The 25,198-nt window shown below is 33.9% G+C and overlaps 1 protein-coding gene across 1 annotated transcript in view; it reads right to left on the minus strand.

The window, feature by feature from the left end:
• The window catches only part of FSTL5 (follistatin like 5), an 856,022-nt gene that overhangs the window by 703,286 nt on the left and 127,538 nt on the right, over positions 1 to 25,198 (minus strand). The window contains exon 3 of the mRNA XM_036892294.2: positions 9,943 to 9,976. Coding sequence (XP_036748189.2) covers positions 9,943 to 9,976 — 34 coding nt within the window. The remainder of the gene's footprint in view (positions 1 to 9,942; positions 9,977 to 25,198) is intronic.

Consider the following 25,198-nt stretch of genomic DNA (forward strand, 5'->3'; position numbering starts at 1 on the left):
TACAGACAAAGAACTTGGTAAACTGAGGTCAAATAATTTGCCACTAGTCACACAGGTATTTGATGGTCGACCCAAGATTGAAATTCACTCTGGTTCTAGACCCTGAATGCTACACAATCAAGCTAAACTGATTCGATGATCAGAGTGAAGTTCTGTTTTTGATTTTAAGTAGAAAATGGAATAATGATTTTAGAGAATGGAAGCAAACACTTGCAGCTTGTCAAACTGGAGAACTGTCTAGCTTGTACCCAGTATTTCTCAGTACTGTACCCATTAATCAGTATCAGTCTCCTCTCTAGCCTGGCCAATCTCTTCCCACAGCATACTACTGTCATCCAATTGGCTAGTGATACATTTCGCGTTATAAATTTTTCTATGAATATATCTTCCTTATATTCTGATTTCTCCTTTACTTCTCATCAGCTGACAATATTTTAACATTTGCATCATTAATGATTCAGTCTAGTAGACACCCCCTTATTCCTCATCTCTCCTCTTCACCATTTTTCTAGACATTAGCTTGTCTCCCTATAAAAAGAAAAGATTAATCTTTTCTAATAGTCCATCCCCAGGTCGCCTCCCCACACCTTACCTTACCTCTATACTTGTCCAGTACTCTGGGCCTTTCTCTGCCAAAATATTTATCACAGTTTTTTTATGACTATATTATTTGCTCTAGCTCCTTCTCCCAGACTCACAGCCAGATACATACCTCCTTGAGGTGGAAACTTCGTCCTTAATTTCCCTGTTATCTAATATATTTTCAAATATTTAAATTAATAAATATTTGTTGAATTAAGATATACATTCTGATCAAGCTGAACTTATCATACCTTCTTTTCTGAAATCTTCATGCAGGCTAACACCACCACATAAAGTAATGTTATGACATAATGCAGCACTTAATGTAGCAGCAACTTCTAATCAACGGATTAAATTAGGTTTTCTTTATATTTTAAATTCTCATACATTTCTTCAAATTTAAATATAAGTTATAACAATATGTTAGCACTCCCAGACAATAATCCTTTATTTCCCAAAGAATAAGACAAACAAATACTATATATGTTTATGTTCAGAGCAGTGTCCATTTCATTTATTTAGTTTTCTTTTACGGAGCGGCATGCACATGGTAGGTACACGATAAAAATGTTAGTCTAAGAATAAGTATGACAGCATGCCTAGAGGTTATCTAATATTGGTAGATAAGATGTTTCAAGTTTGGAAAATATGTAGATCACAACAAAATTATGTAAAATAACGAGGCAAATTAAAGTCAACATGTCTTGACCTCTAATGCTAATTAATATTTTATGAAGTCAAGGCTTAATTTTTCACAAATACGTTTCCACCACAGATGTATCAAAATGATTATTGACATTTGAGAACATATTGAAATAAAAACTCACAGAAACCGAGAGCTTTTCACTCCCCTCAAGAGGGTCATATGCTTTATTTCATTTAAACCTTAAAACAGCACTTTATGGTATGGTATATTTATAATACAGGTGAGAAAAGGAGATTAAGAGTCCTTAAGTGGGGGATAAATAATTGAACCTAAGTATGCTGAGTCTAAACCCTGTGATATATCTTGAAGAAAAGTGTTGTACAAATCAGTGATTTGCAGGATGTTGTTATTCTTGCAACTCTATTGCTCTGGAAGATAATAACTATTTCCTGAAAAATGGGTTATGGGGGCAAGAGATCTTGGTCAATTTCAATAGAAATTCAAGAAACAGTGATAATAATTTTACTAGGATGTCATGCATTTTTTCCAATAAAAATATTTTTGTCTTATCATTTAATAAATAATGAATAAATAAGTAAAAATTGTTACCCACATAATGAATTAAAACCATGAAATGCCTGTTATAATTACGTAAAAGGGAAATTATTTGATTTTTGGCAAAATAGATAAAACTCCAAATTAACTAATTTATCATAATTATACAAAGAAATATAAGTCTACTTCACCTCATAGAAGTCCCTGGGTATAATATTACTTACATAGTTATAAACCCTTTTTATATTAAATGTATATTCTTCATAATTCAGAGATAAATCAAATAACTTACAAAATACTTAAATATTATTACATTAAATATTAGTATCTTGAGTAAGAAGGATGATATATATATTTTAAAACCCAAGTAAATATAGTTTTTTTAATAAAGTCAAGTTTTGTGCTTAAAGTGCCTGGGGAGACAAAGCAAAAAGGGAAAAGTGGTAGACCATCTAATTTGTCATTGGCAGATATAACAGAGACTTTTGCAAAAAAAAAGTTATTATCAATGTCTCAAACACCTCAGAAAGGCTAACCATTGCATGTATGTGAAGTTATTTGTCAACTAAATAAATGAAACCATCAAATATATTTTGATTAATATTACTTGATATTTCTTGAAACATGCCATTCAACTATTTCAAAAGATAGTTTGTGAAATTAAAAATTTTAAAAAGGGTCTGCAGGAAACCATTTAATTCTGTTAAAAATCCAGACTAGAGGTAATGTTTTTATTGCTGATTGAAGGGAAGATCAATGCTGAGATGTTAGTGTACAGGTTAAAAAAAAATTGAGTTATGTAAAGAAAAACCTGAACAGTATTCATTTCATATAACATGAAAGTTATACCACTATTCATTAGAGACAAAAAGTAATCCAGTTATTCTGGGTTGTTTTCCCAACATCATAAAACCTACTGGGGCCATGATTTCTTTCAGATAGCACTGCCTCCTGGTGGGCAAAATGAGCTGCAAAATTAATCACCCTGTTATCAAAATAAATGACCCATTGAATGAGATGATTGATCAGCATCCTTTTGAAAACCAAAGAATGCATGCAAAAAGAGTGGTAAACATGACGTATTTGGCATAATATAAACTGAGCCCTTGTTAAGATAAATAAGAAGTATGATCATACTTTTTGAAATCTCTTCTCGTTGATGATAATAGCATCACTCGGTACAGAAAGATGACTGATCTCCTGTTTGCTGTCGCAGGACATCATGCATCAAGATCATTTAACATTGTATCAAATTGTTCAAATGATTTTTTAAAAGAATGAACTATCTATTTACCTGTTGGCCATATATATTTCTTCTTTGGAAAAATGTTCAGGTCCTCTGCTCATTTTTTAATTGAGTTATTTGTGTTTTTGGTGTTGAGGCATGTAAGTTCTTTATATATTTTGGATGTTAACCCCTTATTGGACAAACCGATTACGAATATATTCTCCCACGCTGTAGGATGCCTTTTTGTTCTGTTGATGGTGTCCTTTGATGTACAGAAGCTTTTTAAAGTTTGATGTAGTCCCACTTGTTTATTTTTTATTTTATTTCCCTTGCTCAGGGAGATGTAAACAGGAAAAAACTGTTCGTGCTTATGTTCAAGAGATTTTGGCTATGTTTTCTTCTAAGAGTTTTAAGGTTTCATGTCTTCCATTTAGGTCTTCAATCTATTTCAAGTTTACTTTTGTGTATGGGATTAGAGTAATCCAGTTTCATTCTCTCACACATAGTTGTCCAGTTTTCCCAACACCAGTTACTGAAAAGACTGTCTTTTCCCCTTTTTACATGACTTCTTTATCATATATTAATTGGCTATATATGCATGGGTTAATTTCTGGGCTCTCTATTTCTGTTCTATTGACCTTGGGTCTGTTCTTATGCCAGTACCATACTTTTTGATTGCTACAGCTTTGTAGTACAACTTGATGTCAGGGAGCATAATACCTCCAGCATTGTTCTTCCTCAGGATAGGATTGCTTTGGCTTTTCAGGGTCTTTTGTAGTTCCATGTGAATTTTAGGATTATTTGCTCTGGTTCCTTGAAAATGTGATTGGTATTTTGATTGGGACAGCAAAAAAAGGGATAAAGAATTATACACATACACAACAGGATATTATTTGGCCTTAAAAAATAAAGAAATTTGTAACAACCTGGATGCACCTAGTCAGTATTATGCTAAGAGAAATAAGCCAGGTGGAGAAAGACAAATACCATATGATTTCACTTACTTGTGGGATATAAAAGTAAAACAAAAATAAATTAATAAAACAACAGTACTCATAGAAACTGAAAAGTGACTGGTCGTTACCATGGGGGAAGTAGGTGGGTGGGGTGCATGAAGGGGATAAGGGGCACAAAACTTTCAATCTTAATGTAAGGTGGTCAGACGGATGGGAGTTCAGCATGGAGAATACAGTCAATGGTTCTGTAATATCTTCCTATATTGACAGATAATAACCGCATTAATTGGTTTGAAGACTTAATGTGTGTAACTGTTGAATCACTGTGTTGAATACTTGGCTATATATCTACTATACTTCAATAAAAATAAAATAAAAATATAACAAACTTTTGAGAGGACCAAAAAAAGTAATTAAGCTGTACTAAAGATACAAAATTGACACCAAACATTTAAAAATAAAGGCATTTTTGATATTAGAAAAAAAATGGAATCCGAATATTACCTCAATTACCAGAGAAAAGTTATTACTTATACTGAAATCTATACTAGATAGTTATTTAGTAAGGCATTTGGGGGCATTTAGATTATTTATAATGAATGTATTTCCATTAATTAATTTTTCTTATATGGAGTTATACAGTGGAACTGAAATTGTTGTTTTTTTGAAAGTTTGCCAAACTAACAACTAATACCTTATGTATATTATAGCTTCCAGAATTATCATTTTTTATTTCAAAACTCATATTATCACAGAAACTCACAAAACATCACTCACGTAAAGAGATGTGACCACTTTTGTTTAACAGTAAAAGATAATAAATGAAACAGATGCCAGCTAATGGAATCAGAAAAGTCTGACAATGTGTTCATAATAATTGGGAATTATATATTTTAATTGATTTTTATTCAACAATCAATTTATCTTCATATTGTTAACTTAGGTATAAAGTGAAATGAACTGAAATATTTGAGATGCTCAGATTAATAATTATAAAGCTGCCAGTCAATCCTGTGCTATTAAGTTGTGCATATGTGACACTGATATTTTCCTCCAAGGTAAGGTAATCAATTATCACTCTTAAGACCACATTCTTTTTGGCTTTTTTTTTTCCCCCGCTCTTGTCCCTCCCTTGCATTACGATTAGCATGTATAGTGTGTGGGGGGCACGGGGAGGGCTGTACAACACAAAGACAAGTAGTGATTTTACACCATCTTACTACGCTGATGGACAGTGACTGTGAAGGGGTATGTGGGGGGGACTTGGTGAAGGGGGGAGCCTAGTAAACATAATGTTCTTCATGTAATTGTAGATTAATGATAGCAAAATTTTAAAAATTTAAAAAATTAAAAAATCAAGGAATCTGAACTGAAGTTACCACTTTTGATTTTAGTAGAGGCTAAAAACGGAGAGGAACAAAGGAGCTGCAGTGACTCGGCAGGGAAAAATAAACCAGTTCAATGCCCAAGTAAAAAAAAAAGACTACATTCTGCCCCCATTTAATTTCAAAAGTGTATTTTTCATAAATAAAGGTAGATTTGTTCTAATAATAGATTGTTATTATGACATAAAATATGTATAAAATAACTACTGCTCCATATTCCTTTAAAACATTTAATTATTTCTTAAGAATTATTATCATGTCTGCCATAAGTACACTTGTTGAAGGTTTATACAGCATTGTTTTCCAGAAACAAAGAAATAAACAAAACTATCAACCCTTTGATTAATATTTTCTAAATGTGAATTATCTTTTTTTTTAGATACTAGAACTTCCTAAAGATTATAATTTTTAATATGATAGAGGAAAAACATAGTTTTCATAAATCCTACAAAATAGTGTCTTAGTAATCTAACTTTCTAAACTGAATTCCAGAGATTGCAACATTCATAATGTATAATAATTTAATCTATTAAAAATATTGTGACTTTGAATTTCATATAACATATGAACATATGAACAATTTCATGTAACAATATCTATTTCAGTCATTACTTATTTTACTGGCTGTATTTTATTTCCTAAACATAAAGACATGCAACAACTAGACAGAGTCTCATAAAGGGATCATATGTATCAGTTACCATCTATCAGTTTTGCATAAGATTTTTATCTACTAATGAATCCCATAAAAATTTGAAAGTCCATTACTACTCAATCACTGTTCCTGACTAATAACCTGACCTTGAGGTAAGCTAACCTCAGGAAATCTGTGAGATTATTCTAGTGAAAGAGCTCTGTATTCAGGCAACCCCAATTAGTTTAGCATTCCAACCTCAGAGAAACGCTACCATGGCTTGATTATACACACATACACACATATCCAGCCCTATATATATCAGATCATTTTCAGTGCTCCCAGCTGCCAATTTGGTGATGTAGGAAATAAAGGACTATCTGAATGTATGGTCATATTAAAAATAAATAGAAAATAGTGTGTATGTGCATTTGTGCTTGTGTGTGTGTATACTGTAGGCTCCATAGTTCTTTATAGCATTTATTGTCTCAAACACAGACTTTTAATTTTACTAAGCATGGTGTTAAGATAATATTTTCCTTTGTCATTCAATATATACATAAGAATATGTGTATCATAGGGAGAATTGTGCAGTTTAAATTATATACACAAATGTATAGGACATATTTGTCATGTAGAACCTATTGAGAATTACAGAATTTTGAAATACAGAATTACAGATAAGCATTTTAATAATAGCATTGTTTGATGACCTTACACAAGTATAAGGCTTAGAATTTCAGGTATGATATTATGGGGTATGTTATGCTAATATTTACTATCTAAGAGAAATTACCTCTAGAGGCGTTAAGTCACTTGTCAAAGATCACAAGGTTTTAATGAACAAGCTGGAAAAATTCTTACATATGTCCCTTAGGACATTACTATGCTGCTTTTATCATTATCTATTTTTTTCTTAAAGTTACAAAACACCGATAAGTACTTATATAAACTGGCAGTAGGGAAAACATTTACAACCATGACATTTAAAAAAAAAGTGCATAAATAATAAAATCCATATATATCAAATCCATAAAAATATAAAAAGTATTGCAAATACCTTTTATGATGCATTTATTAAATACATTTATATGATAAATTTTACCTAATGGACAATTGGTAATGGATTAAATAAAATGTGACCCATTTTAAGAGAACAAAAATGGCAATATTGTCCTGAATTATTTACTTTAAATATTCTTTCTCAAAATGCTGGAATTTGAATCCTAAATCTTACCAAATATGTGTTTAGGATCAAAATAATATGAATAAGAAGCTTAGCAGAATGTCTGGCATAGATATTTAACAAAAGGTAGATTTTTAATAATGGACATGTAAGTGACCATCAGGGAACTAACTTTAGTCCTCGTGTCCTCCAACTAGAGAGTTTTAATCAAAATATAACTAACAATGAGAAGGGAACATAACTTTTTTTTATCACTTCTGAATGGGAAAAACCAAGGTATTCACTCAAAAAAAGAGGAAGGGAAAATTGTGTGAGAAAAGCAACTGGATCTTTTAAGTGACTGGACAGTCAACATTGTTGTTGACACAGTGAGGATAAAGCTGGTATTACAACATAACCATTACAGACTTTCCACAATGAAATTATCCTTCAGATTATAGTAAATATTTTAAACTATTTTGGAAAATTAAAAAATCAGTTAAGGTGACAGAATTTTTAAGCTATTGGCAAAGCAAGAATTATTTAAATTTTTCTCAAAATCTGTTATTTCATCACTGGAACTCTAGACTGGTGCTCTTAAATATAAATGAACAAATCAATCACAGATTAAAATACTTCGTTAAGAAATGCTGCATAGGATAATTGAATTGTTGTGATCCTTATATTAGAACTATTTTTCAAAGGAAACTATTTGCTAATATTTACAGGCATACCTTAGAAATATTGCACATTCAGACTACTGTGGTAAAGTAAACATCTCAATAAAATGTGTCAAATGAATTTTGGATTTCCCAGTGCATAATGAGATTACCAATTATTCAGGAAGTCTGGAGAATTACTAGCTGAGAATTGTTTACTAATATCAAGTGAGAGCATAGCTCACATTTCACTAATTAGTCACCAAGAAATGTACCATATTTGATCCCCAACATTTTATCATTTACCACTGGGTAAGCTATTGCTGTTAAGGCTCAATTTTTTTCTCTTAATATTGACATTTAAAAACATTTTTAAGTGGCCATGCATAATTTCCAGTAAGATAATATTTCAAGATGATTTCCATAAATAGTAAAGAAAAACATAGACTTCTTCTAAGTACAGCTAGGCAGCAAGTCCTGATATAGAACTATATCTCTGGTTTACTTACAATTCAATGGTATAGTAGCCATGGTGTGAAAGTTCTGAACCATGTGTTGGTAAATAACAGTAAGAGAAGTGACAAACATGGTCCTGAACATTTATTACATTATAAAAGAAACATGTTCTTAGTAGTTGGAAAAAATTTAATTTCTACTACTTCAGATGATATGATTTATGTACACCAAGGAATTAAAGCATCAAGAAGAAATCTATGTTAAACTTATTCATCTATAATAAAATTAAAAACATGGTTTAAGATTAACCTGAAACACTGAGACTCTTCATAAGAAGGAAGATGTGCACTGACTATGCTTGGAATGCATATATCATTTAAATCCATAGCACAGAGCACATGTTGGAATAGAAACTCCTTTTTGAAACACAAAAGTATGAAACTTTCAGTTAATATGAGTATTCTGAGAATAAATAAGTATACTAATTTCACTTATAAAATAAAAAGCCATAATTCACTTTAATGAGAAACAACACAGGTAGTTTACATATCCCTAGAAGGGTGGCCTTACATAATACATTTGAATGAAATATACCTAGTAAAATATAAAGTATGCCTTCTCATATTCTTCAGCAACACAGACACACACAGATGACCAAACAAGGAAAAGAACTGTGTAAGTCAGGTGGTTGCAAGGACATGTTCAGAGATCATATTTGGACTTATATAAGTAAGCAAGATAGGTATCATGAACCTAGAGACTCGCAGAAATGTAATTACTCTTGTTCATTTTGGGAGTATATGTATACTTAGTTAACTTCTCTAATATTTTTGTGTGTGTTTGTTTTTTTGGCTTAATTCTGAAAGAAAAAATAAATAAACATATATTCCTATGCAGAAGGACGGGCGGAAATAGGACAATTGTGCTTCACTGCATTGTCAGGCTTAGAACTACAACACTTTTTGAAAGACACAGATGGGGGAGGATGTCCAAAGTGCACACTAAGAAGAACAAGAACCTGAGTGTAGAGGCCAAAGGGATCAAGCCAGAAAAAATCTCTGAACTGCCATCCTTACGATTAGCAAGTGCACAAGTTAATGGAAAACTTTTGTTGAAGAATTACAATCTACCTACAGTCATTTATTGTCTCAATGAGTAATCTTCAACACTTAAGAATGTCTCTGGGGGAGCAGTCTCCCTATGTCTAACTGCAGGTGACAAAGCCATACTAAAAGCTACCAACTTTTACTATGTAGATAAATATTTTATTGCTTTTTCAAAGAAAATTAGAATGAGATAGTAATGATTAAATCATTGGTGCTCCACAAGATATATTTGGAAAAAGTTCATTTGCTAAACAATAGATACAACAGAACACCAACTCATGGGTAATGGTAATGAAATTCCATGAGAACAACTTAAAGAATTAGGAGAAAAATGTGTTGAAGTTTCCAAAAGCACTATGTAAAGAAAGGAAATCTCAACAGAGATTGCCCAGTGGCCTGTAAAATTCACAAAAGGCTCAAAATGTCTTTAAAATCACATGGAAGATTTTGAATTCTCATTGTTTTTTCATTTTTATCTATTTTCAATATAGTATCAAATATTTTTTCTTCTTTTTCTCCTATACTTACATCAATTTATGAAATTATAATTTTAGAAGAGTTATTCCTTACCTTTGATTCTTGAACTTTCTTGACTTTTTTCCTGCTGGAATTAAAACAGAAATAGGTCAAAATCTGTAAGTATGTGATCAATAGGCTGACATAAAGTATCATTGTAACAGAAAGCTTGTCAAAATATTTTGTTGTACATATACTCAGGAGTCATTGTAACACAACCTCTCCTTCAAAAATACTTATGTCAGATATTTTGTTAAAGTAACAATCATTCTTAGTGGACATAAATTTCTCTAAGAAACAAATACATTAATCAATATGGATTTATAAATAAAAAATGGTTAATGAATAATAAATAAATTATCATGCTTCTCAAATGCCTTAGGCCATTTCACTTAATTCCAACAGATATTGAATGATGTCTTTGGGATTTGTTTTCAATGTCTCTACATTAATAATAAACTGTTGATAAGGGAAAAATGTTTAAGGGCAAACAGCAGAGAATTCACTAAAATAATACAAAAGATGTTTCAACTGTCTTTCCTTCAATCAGTCCCTGTCTCACTTCTCTAAGGCTAAAGTTGACAATAATTATATTATTTTTTCAAAGGCTTCTTCAGTCATACCTGTCTTTCAATTTGACACATTCCTTATTAGTTACCAAGCAACCCTAAAGAATTAGCTTGCTTTCAAGTTTTTAAGTAGAAATTGTGCACTCTATAGCTTCTCAATTAATATTCAAGCACAGCACATTCTGTCTAAAAATTTCAGGGTCTCACACTGAAAATAATTTTGAAATATGCATCTAATAAAGTGACAATTATATATAAACATATATATACATATATATATCTGTATATATATGTATATATATGTGTGCATATATATATATATATATATACTGTACTGCAGAATTACATACTGATAAATTATATTTTGGTAAAATTAATGAACACAGTAAAAATTGTGAGACAAACATTAATCCTAGAATAAATTTTGAGACTAAAAATTTCTGTTGACAAATGTATATTTCTTGAACTGGCTAACCCAGTCTGTGATTCGATGGCCTTTTAGTACTTGATGTTCTAATTCTCTTATCCTTACTCATTCAGCCTTTGTGCTTAAATTCTGCAATGCCCTTTGTTAATTAACTGATTTTTCCAGTTCTGATTTATTTTGGAGCATCTGTTGCTCATTTAAACTAAAATTTAAGTACAAATTACTTGTTTTAAATATATTATTCTTTCATAATTATAGGACAAGCCAGCTTAAGTTTTCCAAAGAGGTATTTGTTAATGAAGAACTCTCTCTCTGTCCCCACATCTTTTTACATTTATTCATCCATTAATTTCATCATTCATTCTGTCAACGAATATGTTTACATCACTTTTATGTGCAGACACTGTTCCTAATGATAAGGCTATAAGGGAAGAACAAAACAAAAAAATATGTCCTTATGGAACATACTGAGTAAATGGCAGTAAGTTCCATTTGGAAAAACATATACCATAGAAGGTGGTAGTTTTGGAGTAAACAACTGCAATTTTACACAGATCTACAATGATAAAATTATTTTGAACGGAAGTCTGAATGACATGAAATCTAAACATATATCTGGGGAAAACATATTTTAGGAAAAAAATGCAAATTTCCTGAGATATAAGATTTCTTGGAATTGTCAAATATACCAAGGAGACCAGTGTGACTGGATTAGACTGAGTAAGGGAAGTTCAGTAGGAAATGCACTAAGGAGGCAATAGCTTTCAGATAGATTGGTGCTTGGGACATTTGTTAGATCATTAGTTTTTGTCCTAAGATTGCTGAGAAAACACTGAAGGATTCTTCTCAGAGGAGTAACATTACCTGAATCACATTTAAATAGAATCATCTTGGTTATTGCGAATAGGTTGAAAAGGGAGAGGACAACATCAGAGGGACAGGAAGGAAGGGTGCCGTGGTGCCCCAGGGGGGAGGTGACGGTGGCAGGGAAGGGCGCGGCTGGGGTACCGGTCAGGGCTGCAGAGGCTCGCTGCCAGAACAGAAGCGGGATGTGAGAGAGGGAAGACAGGGTCGTCTGAAGAGTCTGAGCCACTGTAAGGGTGGAGTTACTCCCAAGAAGAGAAAGATGGCCAAAAAAGAAACATTTTTATCATTCCTCACTTCCTTGCAGTGTTGTCCCACCCTGAATGTTTCTCTTCTTGTCTGGCTACCCTTGTTCCATCTCATTTACTGATTCCTCCTCATCTCCTCAATGTCTAACACTGCTTTCCTAGACATTGAACCATTATCCTTCTTCCATATATCCGGCTCCTGTGAGGATCTTTTCTAGTCTTCTAGGCTAAAGCAGCATCATTTTCCTAAGGGCTCTCAACCTTGCATCTTCAGCCAGTCCTCACCACGGAACTTCAGACTCATATCTTCCAACTGTATTCTTGACATATGTGCTTGGATATCTAATAATGACTGTTTGTCATGTTCAAAATGGAACTTTCGATCTCCCCTACTTCACCGGCTCTTTCTCATCTTCACCGTCTTCATATCTCCATCCATCCAGTTGCTCAAACACAAAGTAATTTTTGTTTACTCTGTCTCTTGAGAGATAAAGAGCCTGAACATGATGCCAGAGTAGGATGGCAAGGTGGAAACCTCCTCCCACATGCACACCAAGGAAGCAGCTACAGCAAATACAAGTAATCCTGTGACCTGAAGACTTCAGAACAGACCACTTACACCTGGGGAAGAAGAGAAGACCGCACAGAGGAGGTTAAACTGGAAGAGCTATAATCATCTGGGGTGCTAGCCCTTCCCCCATCCCAACCCACAAGAGGGAGGGAGAGGAATGGAGCGGTGAGGGGAGAAGTGCTCAGGAGCTCTACACACCCGGCCCTGGAGATCTGCTCTGGGAACGTGAGTCCACACTGAATTGGGTTTTGGTGATTAACAGGCAGGACACCAGGGAGAGTTGGGGCACTCTGGAAGGCTGAGACTCCTGCCACTTGTGAAGAACAGGCATGTTCCATTGGTTTTGATGAGACCCAACACACAGGCAGCAGTTTGAAAGGTTTACCAGCGGTGGGAAAAGTACCAGAGGGGTGGGCATGGGACACAGCTCTCTCCACAGGTGGAAGGGCAGGTGGATATAAATTCCCCAGCCTTCCCACAGCCCAACTATTTGGGCACTCTCAGGAGCCATCCCCAAATGCTCCAAACCCCTTGCTGGTAGTTCAAGCACTTTCCTGTGCACTCGCCCACCCACCTGGCCAGCAAGGCCTAGCAGCAGTCAGACTTTGCTGCCCGGCAATATGAGGAAGATTTTGATGCCTGAGGGCAGAGGGAGGCTTTCCCAGCTTTCCCAGCCCTCTCTCAGCCCAACGGTGGAGGCACCTATGGGAGCCAACTCCATGTGCTCCTTCCTCCTCGCTGGCAGCCCAACCCCACACCATGCTACCCTGCAAACATGCCAGGCAACTCCACTAGCCCAGGAGCACTGCCATCACTGCCAGCCAGGCAATGGGTGTCCCCACCCACAACAATCCCAGCTGAAGCACTGCTGCACAGCTCACAAAGGGCCTGGGATGACAGAGATCAGCCACCGCCAACAGACAGGGAGAAAGGCAACTCTTCCCAGAGCCCACCAACAGCAACCAGGGCTCCACTACCAGGGAGAACCAGGGATGGTGAACGAAGAGTCTTGTGCTTCAGGGAACAAAAGGACAGCTTCTTTATAAAGCCATTACTCTCTAGACCAGGAGGCACAGCACACCTATCTAATAAAAAGGAAGAGACCCAGAAACTCAGACAAAATGAGGAGGCAGAGGAGTATGTTCCAAACAAAAGAACAGGATGAGACACCATACAGTGGATTAAATGAAGTGGAGATCACGAATCTTGATAAATCTTTCAAAGGAACAGTCATAGTTCCTGTGGAAAAGAATTGATGACCTCAGGGAGAACTCTTCAACAAAAAGAGAGAATATTTGAAAAAAGACTCACTCAGAGCTGAAGAATACAGTCCCTGAAATAAAAAATAAAATGGATGGAGTGAGTAATAGATTGCTGCAATTAGAGAATTAAATCAATGATATGGAAATTAGCAAACAGGAAACAAGATGAGGAACAGAGAGAAAAAGAATCTCTAGAAATAAGAGTACGCTGAGAGAATTGTGTGACACACCAAATGAAACTATATTCGCACAATAGGGATACCAGAAGGAAAAGAGAGAGAGACAAAGGAGTAGAAAGTGTCTTTGAAGAAATGATTGCTGAAAACTTACCCAATCTGGGGAAGGAAATAAGACACACAAGCCATGAACACACAGAGAGTTCCTAACAAAAGGAAGACAGCACCAAAGCATATAATAATTGAAATGCAAAGTTTAAGGATAAAGAGAGAGTACTGAAAGCAGTTAGAGGCAAAAAATTACCTAAAAGAGAAACCCCTAAAGATATCAGTGGACTTCTCAGAAGATGCTCTGCAGACCAGAAGGGAGTGGCACACACTGCTTAATGTGATGAAGAGGGAGGACCATCACCAAAGAGCCTCTACCCAGAAAGGGCACCACTCCCAGTGGAAGGGACTGGTAAAAGTTTCCCAGATAAACAGAAGATTAAAAAAATTCACCACCACTTAAGTCAAAGGGACTTCTGTAGATGGAAATACTCTTAAGTTTCAATATTTTTCACCAGTGAGAATAAACACAGTAAAGGTAGTAGATCAATTACTAAGCAAATATGAACTTAAAAAAAGAAAAGTAAAAAAAGAAAGGTATAATCAGCTATACACAAAATCAGTCAAGGCATAGAGACAAAAATTCAGATTATGACATCTAATACATAAAGCGTGTATGAGGAAGAAGAATAAAAATCAGTACTTTAGACTGTGTTTGAAATAGAGTGACCATTGACTTAATATAGACTGTTATGTATTTAGAAAAGTTATCTATGAACTTTACTGCACCCACAAGACCAAAGCCCATAATAGATAGACAAAAAATTTTAAAGAAGAAATATAATCACAAAACTAAAGGAAACCATCAAATAACAAGAGAAGACTGTAAGAGAGGAAGAAAGGAACAAAGAGAACTACAAAAACAACCAAAAAAGAATTAATAAAATGGCAGTAAGTACATGCCTATCAATAACTACCTTAAATGTAAATGGACTGAATGAACCAATCAGAAGATGGCAGATGGATGAAGAAACCAGACCAAAGATATTTCATTCAAATAATAAGGAGAAAAAAGCAGGAGTATCAGTACTTACATCAGACAAAATAAATACAGGGCTCAGTTCAACAAGAGTATATAACTATTATAAATATCTATGCACCAAACACAGGGGTATATATATATATATATAACTCAAATACTAACAGACCTAAAGGGAGAAACTGACAGCACCACAATCATATTCAAGGATTTTAAGACCCCATTTAAGTCAATGGATATATCATCCAGACAGAAAATAAACAAAACAAAGCATTGAATGACATGGTAGAACAAACGGACTTAACAGATACATACAGAACGCTCCACCCAAAACCAGAAGAATACACATTTTTCTCAGGTGCACATGGAACATTGCCCAGAATAGATCATACATTATGACACAAAAAGAACCTCAATAAATTCAAAAGATGGAAATTGTATCAAGTATCTTTTCAGGTCACAGTGGTGTCAAACAAGAAATAAATTACACAAAGAAAAAAACCCCACAAACACACAGAGTCTAAACAACATGGTGGCCAATAATCAATGGATCAATGAAAAAATGAAAAGAAATTTTTTGGAAACAAAAGAAAACAAAAACACAACAGTTCAAAATATGTGTGATGCCTCAAAAGCAGTTCTAAGAGAGAAGTACATGGCAATATAAACCAACCTCAAGAAACAAGAACAATCCCAAATAAACAGTCTAAGCTTACAATTGAAGAAAGTAGAAAAAGAAAAACAAATGAAACTCAAGTTAGTTGCAGTGGGAACATAATAAAGATGAGACTAGGAAAATAGACAAGAATTAAGCAACAGAAAAAAAATCAATGAAACCAAGAGCTCATTCTTTGAAAAGATAAACAAAATAGAAAAACCTATATCCATACTTATTAAGAAAAAAAGAAGATACAAAATCAAAAACAAAAAAGGAATAGTGACAATTGACAGCACAGAAATAAAAAGAATAATTTAAAAATTCAATGAAAAATGATATGCCAATAAATGAGCCTAGAAGAAATGGACAAATTCCTAGAAAACTACACCCTTCCCATACTGACCCAGGAAGAAACAGAAAATCTGAACAAACCAATTACCAGTAATGAAATTGAATTGGTAATCAAGAAACTCCCAAGAAACCAAATTCCAGAACCAGATGGCTTCACAGCTGAATTTTACCAAACATTTAAAGACGAGCTAATATGCATCCTTCTTGAAGTATTACAAAAGTAAAAGAGGAGAGAATACTTCCAAATTCATTCTATGAGTCCAGCATCACTCTAATACCAAAACCAGACAAATATAATAAAAAAAAAGAAAATTACAGAACAATATCCCTGATGAACATAGATGCAAAAATCCTCAACAAAATATTAGCAAACCAAATTCAAAAATACATCAAAAGGATTATCCATCACAACCAAGTGGGATTTATTCCAGGGATGCAAGAATGGTACAATATTTGTAAATCAATCAGTGTGATACACCATATTCACCAAATGGAGAAAAACCCTATGATCATCTCAATATATGCTGAAAAAGCATTTGACAAAATCAACATCCATTCATGATAAAAACTCTCAAAAAGCTTTTCTCTAAGAACAGGAATAAGAAAAGTGTGTCCACTCTCACCACTTTTATTAACATAGTACTGGAAGTAGTAGCCATGGCACTCATATAAGATAAAGAGATAAAAGGCAAGCAAACTGGTAATGAAGTAGTAAAATTATCACTGTTTGCAAATGAGATGATACTATATATAGAAAATCCTAAGGACTCCACCAAAATATTTTTAGAACTAATGACTGGATTCAGCAAAATTGTAGGGTACAAAATTAATACACAGAAATATTTTGCATCCCTACATACTAACAATGAACTAGCAGAAAGAGAAATCAGGAAATCAATTACATGTACAATTGCAACAAAAGAATAAACTACCTATGAATAAATATAACCAAGAAGGTAAAAGAACTATACTCTGAATATGATAAGACACTCATGAGAGAAATTAAATAAGACACAAATAAATGGAAATTATCCCATGCTCATGGATAGGAAGAATTAATATTGTTAAAATGGCCATCATGCACAAAACAACTTACAGATTCAATGTATCTCTATCAAAATCCTAATGACGTTTTTCAGTGAGCCAGAGCAAATAATCTTAAAATTCATATGAAATCATAAAATACCCTGAAAAACCAAACAATTCTGAGAAAGACTATCAAAGCTGGAGGTATTTTAGGCCCCCTGACTTCAAGCTATACTATAAAGCTGTAACAATCAAAACAGTTTGATTCTGGCACAAGAACAGACCCATAGATCAATGGAACATAACAGAGAGCCCAAAAATAAACACATGCACATAAACCCACACAATAAACACAGTCACTTAATGTATGATAAAGGAGCCATGTATATACAATGGGGAAAAGACAATCTTTGTATTAACTGATGTTGGGAAAGCTGGACAGCTACATGTAAGAGAATGAAATTGGATTACTGTCTAACTCCATAAACAAAAGTAAACACAAAGTGGATTAAAGACCTAAATGGAAGATGTGAAACCATAAAACTCTAAGAAGAAACTATAGGCAAAAATCTTTTGAATATAAGCATTAGTAATTTCTTTTCTGGACACATCTCTCCAGGCAAAGGAAACAAAATAAAAAATCAAGAAGTTGCACTACATCAAATTAAAAAACTTCTGTACAGCAAAGGACACCATCAACAGGGCAAAAAGGCAACCTACAGTATGGGAGAATATATTCACAGTTGATTTGTCTGACAAGGGGTTAACATCCAAATTATATAAAGAATTCATACTACTCAACACACATACACACATACAAAAAAAGCTGTTTAAAAAATGTATGGACGACCCAAACATTTTTCCAAACAAGAAATACAGATGACCAACAGGCACATGAAAAGATGTTCCACATCCATAATCATAAGGGAAATGCAAATAAAAATCACAATGAGGTATCACCTCACACCAGTCAGAATGGCCACTATCCAAAAGACAAAAATAACAAGCGGATGTGGAGAAAAGAGAACCCTCTACACTGTTGGTGGGAATGTCCATTGGTGCAACCACTATGGAAAGCAGTATGAGGTTCCTCAAAAAACTAAAAATAGAAATAACATACGACCTAGTAATTCCACTTCTAGGAATTTACCTGAAGAAAACAAAATCACTGATTTGAAAAGATATATGACCCCCAATGTTTACTGTCATACTATTTACAATAGTCAATATATAGAGATAACCAAAGTGTCCATCAATAGATTGGATATATAGAGTGGATAAAGAAAATGTGGTATTAATTTTTTAAATTAGTAAACATTAAAGAGAAAAGTTGTGATTAATTATGTGAGAATTTTTAAGCAGTCAGAAAGATTTGTTACCATGTCCATATAATAATACACTTGAAAAATATTCTTACATTAAAAAACCTTAGGTGTTGTCCATAATAACATAAAAACTTAGGTGTTGTATATAAAGCCAATCTCTTTATATAACTCAATTTTAATATTCTTTCAAAACATTTTCTCATAAATTGATGTTGCTTTAAATAAGAAATATATTTTGTCCATGTAACAATGCTAAATAGAAGCAAGCCATTCATATTTTACTTTGTACTTCACCATTTCTTGGAAGAATCCCAAAGTGTTGTATTAATTACATAAATAGACACCATGAAATCCAGTTCAGTGGTAGAAATGGGCAAATAGATTCTTGCAGATAGAATAACAATTCGCAAAGACAATCTGAGAAGAAGTATGGATTCAGAAGAAGCACATGTGGTCTCTTAAATATTAAAAAAAAACAAAATAATAAATGGAACTTAGCTAAGTCAGTATAAAATTAAGTCAACTTGGGGAATGTCATTTTTAAAATGAGATGTGGTGGTCCTAAATCATCTAGACAAACTAGACTATCAATGAACAACATCCAAACAACATCAATGAACAGTCCTTTAAATGGGCAAAATGTTGTGTCTCTATAAGATATTATTGAGAATGTTTCATATCTAATATTTGGACTTAAGGCATGACATTTATTAATATCTGATGATGACTGTAACATAAAAATTGATGTCTTATGATCAAAAACTAAATATCTGGCCACAGTGTCTTCAAACATAGTTTATCTGGTAGAAACACACAGTCCCCAGGAAGAGAAGAAACTACCTCAGTCCTGAATGCATCATTTCCACCATAACAGCATTGAATTATAAACATTAGACTATCAATTAATTGCCCTCCCGTTTCATACTATAAAGTTAAAATCACGTTAAGGAAAAGGCATAAACCCCATATAGGTATTACCCATGAAATACTCTTTTTTTAAATCTGTGTAAGTTTAATGTTAGATTAATGAGACTAATTATAGCCCTTTGGTCACCACAAGGAGTCCCACAGGCTCCCCTTCACACACAGGGATTTAAGACTGAAGCAAATGCAGAAGAGTTGAGCTGGCCCCTCAAAGAGGTAAACCAAGTCCTCATCTGACTTTAAGAGAGTATATTTAGTTTGTATAGTATACCTAAAAAATGACTGTCTATACTACATGAAGGAAGTAGGAGGCATGAAGTGTGTAAAATGCAAGCTCCTTCACCCTTTAATACAGGAGTGATAAAGACAAGATTTGTAGGCTGCTATTGTTTTTTCCTTCAGCCTGTGACTTACAAGGTTTTGGCCATTATTAAAAAGCAGACAGGTAAGACCATGTTACCTAGATAATTAAAATGATAATATTATAAAGTTATTGTCTTAAGAACTCCCCCTCAACCCCAAGACATAACATTTCTTTTGGTTGAATGGATGGCATATTCTGAGAAAATATATATAGATTTTATGTCTCCTTAAAGTCAGGGGGAAGAAGAGATATTTAATTTATTTATTTTTCTATACCTATAGTTTATAATGAAGCACATTCAAACTGTGTTTATTTTAATCATGTGCTAAAAAAATCCTCTTTGTCATGGATTTAGTAAAAGTCAAGTGTACAGAAGGGTTTTACTTGGCATATAGAATAAAGCCAATAATGAATCAACTAAACTTGAAATTTTAAATTAACAAAAGATGCAAATGGATCCATAATAACCAAATGTTATGTGTCCTGGCAGAAGTAATCTTGTTCTTGATCCATATGACCCACACTTGTTCTTGAAGTAAGCTGTTGTTATCATTTACCAAATGTGGTTTTATGTATATACATAAATGTTATAGAAACTCTGGTAAATATATGTAATTTTAAAGTCATGAATAAAGGCCAATAGATTTTAAAAGCGAAAACACTCAATGGATGGAAAATGCATATAAATATAAATTTTGCTTACAAACACACATAAAGGTAAAGGTTATTAATTTCAGAAGCCTGTGTCATTTAAATCCCTTCTCAGAATTCTTCCCTTCTCTTTGATGTGATTATTGTTTCCCAGGAAAATATCACCAAATAAAAATTGTATAGTGGTACTTTGAGGTAAAATATTTATGTTCAATATATATTTGTTTAACATTCCCATGTGCTTGATGGTGAAAATATAATGTTTTTTTATATTTATTAGAATTATTAAGTAATATGGACTGTAAATACTGGAAGTTGGAAACAGGAGACTAGTTCAGTAGAGCCACCTTACCACAATCTTGTAACAAATCTTTTCTAGGCTGTTCTGATGCATGCACACCCATGTATACATGAGTCCCCCACTCAAGGACCTCAACACACACACACACACACACACACACACACACACACACACACACACACACACAAGCTCATGTATTTTCAGTAATTTTTTTTTATTTAAAACATTTTCCCTTGGAATTTGAATCACGTTCTTGATGTAATATCACCTCCTCAAAAAGGTCCCCTGGCCATTCTATCTGATATGTTAGATAGGAAGTAACAGAGAGACTCACAAGCATAATAAACTACTAAAATAATCAAAAGGGAAATTATGCACTAAAAAGTTCATCTGTATTACGCATATATGAGCACTGCTCTCCATAACAAAGTATGAATTTATATATTTATTTCACAATTCATAAGCATCCAGGGATTTTAAAAAATGCTAGGAGAAAGGAAATGTTCATTTACCAAACATATAATTTTAATAAAAATGATAATTCTGTAGAGCTTTTTTATGGCATCATTGTTTTATACTATTAGACTTTAAGTTGAAAGATGGGGAAATTCAAAATTAATCTATGTTGATAGGCCACTTCTTGAAGCTATAAATTTGAAAAGAAAAGAAAGTAAATAAAATACATAATTTTTGCCAAATTTATGTGTTGTAGACAACATTCCATTGTGAAGGATGCTCATCATGTAATCTGGAAACATTTAAAAGATATATCTATTTAATTTTTGTATACTTATGATTTTTTCTAAAAAGAAAATGGGGAGACTTCATTATTTTCAGTTGATAATTCACATTCTAACTACCTTTCAGAGCCTTTATTCATTTATCTCATTTTTGTGTGAAGAAATTTGGTATGATTAGAAGGTATTAATCTTCTTATGATCACTTTACCACTTTAATACAGTATTGATATACTAAATTCCTCACTCCTTGAATACAGGTTTCTTTGGAATATACATGGCCAGCACTGTGCTATGAGACAGGGATTAACGATGGTTAAAAAATTTCTGATTTCAGAAGTTTACATTGTATGTGGAGAGACTGATAACTATTAATTACAAAACAATGATAATTTATAGAATGATGTGGAAACAAGCAATAGTCTATGCTGAGTATGAGGCAAAAGGAAAATTCATAGTGAAAGGGTTGCTTGAGTTAAGAATTAAACAACAGTAAAATTTGCTGGGGAAAAGAGCATTAGCTGGGAAAGGCACAGAACTGTGAAATATTTAATCCTTTAGGAGTAACTGTGAATAGTTAAGCATAGTTAAAATATATACTTCTTTAGATATGAGGATTACACAAAATATATTCAAGAAAGTTCTCTCCTATTTTCAGAAAAAAATTTATGTTCACTTAAGTATTATAGCTGAAGCTATTTCATAAACAGCCATGTAAATTAAATAAACATGTCAATTATTGTAACAGTTTATACACAGTGTTTTTAAAGTGTAAAAAATAATGATGATTTTCCTAACACATATCACTAATTAAAGGATTTGGTATAAATACAAAATATAAAGCAAGAATTAATGATTTTGACGTGGAAGTTAGTGACATATGATTTAAAATGCAGATATCTAAATTAAAATTATTTCTATTTTATTTTTATCCTCAATAGATTTGTATTTGTAATTTAACACTACAAATGGATCATCAGTAATAACCGTTATAGGAATCTAATGATTTGATTTATGCATTTCCAGTGATAGGGAATGCTTTTACTAGTGATATGTATTTTACACAGGCTACCAACAAATAACTAATATTTACTATGGAGAATATACTTGGCACAAAAATAAAAATCTGTATCTTGCAGTGTAGAAAATATAAAGACTTTTAGCTAAAGATCCCAGGTAAACCCAAAGATAAAATACCAAGGTTCTTGATTGGAAAGATAAGCACAACAAAGATCAACATCATGGAGACTCAGCATAAACACACCTATTGCCCATCCCAGTAGGCAGAGAGATCAGTTGCAAGTGTGCATGATGAGAAGACCGAGGCTGGGGAAGGAGAAAGTGGTGAGGAAGAAGGGGCAGGGGGAGGAGGAGGAAATTAAAACATCAGTCTTACTGGTAGCAAGCAATTCTTAAGTTCTTTATATACGTTATCTCATTTTGAGGTGGCCAAAAATCAGGGTCTAGCTTGTCCTCCTTACACCCTCATTTTGCGGGTCTCTGAAGGTCTGTGGGGGATGACGGATGGCCACAGCATGCATAGTGGCATTTTCAGGCAGATGTGATTATATGAGATCAGAGCCAAAGCTATGAGTTGAACTGCCATTTTAGAAAGATGAACTCCCCAATTGGGGCCCTACCTTAAATAAGTGAAAAAATATTTGATGAGATTTTCATTCCTGCTTAGGCAGGTAGTTTCAACAGCTATAATAATATCACCTTGATTTTAACCAAAAGGTGAGTGACCTAGGGCATTATGCTTCTAATCATTTACATTTTGTACATTCTTGAAGAAATTTAACAAATGTAAATGTATATATTTAATACAACATGATTATTATGTATATTCACAAAAACAAACATTGTGGAAGGATTGCCAAGTGAATTGTGTGTGTGTGTGTGTGTGTGTGTGTGTGTGTGTGTAGTGATGATGCTTAAGTCTCCCAGAAACTTTTAAGTATATATGGCATTATTAAATATATTCTCTATGCCTTACATTAAAGATTTATTCTTATAACTGAAAGCTTGTAACCTTTGACCTACATCTTCCATTAATCTTCCCCCAGTACTTGGCAACCATCATTCTATTCTTTGTTTCTATAAAACTGGCTTTTTAAAAAATATTCCACTTATAAGTGATATCATATTGTATTTGTCTTTATCTGGCTAATTGCCCTTATAGCATAAAGACCTCCAGTTTCATATGTTTTCCCATATGGCAGGGTTTCCTTTTGTTTAAGAGCTAAATAAAATCCCACTGTATATATATAACACATTTTCAATATAGCTTCATCTGTCAAAGGACACTAAGGTTGTTTCTACATCTAGGCTGCTGTGAATAATGCTGCAATGAACATGGAGGAGCAGATATTTCTTCAGGATAATGATTTATTTTCCTTAGGAAGAAATTCCTAGAAGTGGAATTTCTGGATAATGTGGTAGTTCTATTTTGAATCTTTTGAAGAATCACTGTATTTTTTTCTATAATGTCTGTACCATTTAATATTCCCAACAATGAAAAAGAGTTCCCTTTTTCCACATCCTCAGCAACACCTGTTACCTTGTCTTTTTGATAAAAGCCATTATAACAGGAGTACAGTGACATTTTATTATTCTTTTTTTTTTCCTTTGTGAGTAATGATGTTGAGCACATTTCCATGTACCATTTGGCCATTTGGATGTCTTTGGAAAAATATCTGTTTAGCTAGCTCTTTTGCACATTTTTAACTGGATTATTTGCTTTCTTTTTATTGAGTATTAAGAGTTCCTAATATATTTTTTTATATTAACCCCTCATCAGAGATATGACTTACAAAATTTTATTCCAATCTGTAGGTTGCCTTTTTAATTTGTTCCTCTATTGTGCAGAAGATTTTAAGTTTAATACAGTCCCAGTTGTTTATTTTGGCTTTTGTCACTTGTGCATGGGATGTAACATCCAAAAATCATCACCGAGAACCAATCTCAAGGAGCTTTTCCCTGTTTTCTTCTGGTAGTTTCACTGTTTCAGATCTCATGTGGGAGCATTTAACCTACTTTGAGTTAATTTTTGTGGATGGTGTAAGATAGAAATACAGTCTCATGTTTTACATATGGATATAGAGTTTTTGCAATATTGTTTATTGGAGACACAAACCATTTTCCACCACCACTAAAGGTAATTATGAGGGTGCTGGTGCAGCATCTCTGGTTTCTGGAGGATGCAGCAGTGTAGTCTCCATGAGCTCCACCAACTTAGGTCAGTGTTGATGAAGACCATGGAGGGTCCTCTATGGCTAAGACTGTGGAGGCCTCTGGGTGGCAGCAGTGGCTAAGGGCTACTGCAATCATCAGACTGAAGGCTTCCAGACTTCTCCTGTCTTTTTTTTGCCCATGGGAAGATGTTCTCGTCTAGAAGATCCCTCTTAGCACCACGTCTGGCACACTGGTCCTCAGAACAGCAGCGGAGCCAGGGTCCTGGGACCAGACACACAGAACTAACACAGTGCCTGGATCCTGGGGCACAGATGAGCTTGCTGTGGCAGTGGTGCTGGTGTCTGAGGGATAGGAGTATGCATAGCTCCTGTACAATGGCATCTGTGCATCTGTGTCCTCCGGGCTCACTGTAGTGACTCAGGCTGCAGGGGATGAGGGGATGCAGCAATGTCACAGGCCCTGGAATGACAGGGTACAGTGCTGGCTTGGGCCCAGTGGGTGGAGAGAGTAGCAGCATGCTCTGGGGATGGTGGGCCAAAGCCATGACTTTAGCTCCAGTGTCACTTGCAGAGGT

The sequence above is a fragment of the Manis pentadactyla genome, chromosome 1, assembly GCF_030020395.1.
Source record: "Manis pentadactyla isolate mManPen7 chromosome 1, mManPen7.hap1, whole genome shotgun sequence".
NCBI lineage: Eukaryota > Metazoa > Chordata > Mammalia > Pholidota > Manidae > Manis > Manis pentadactyla.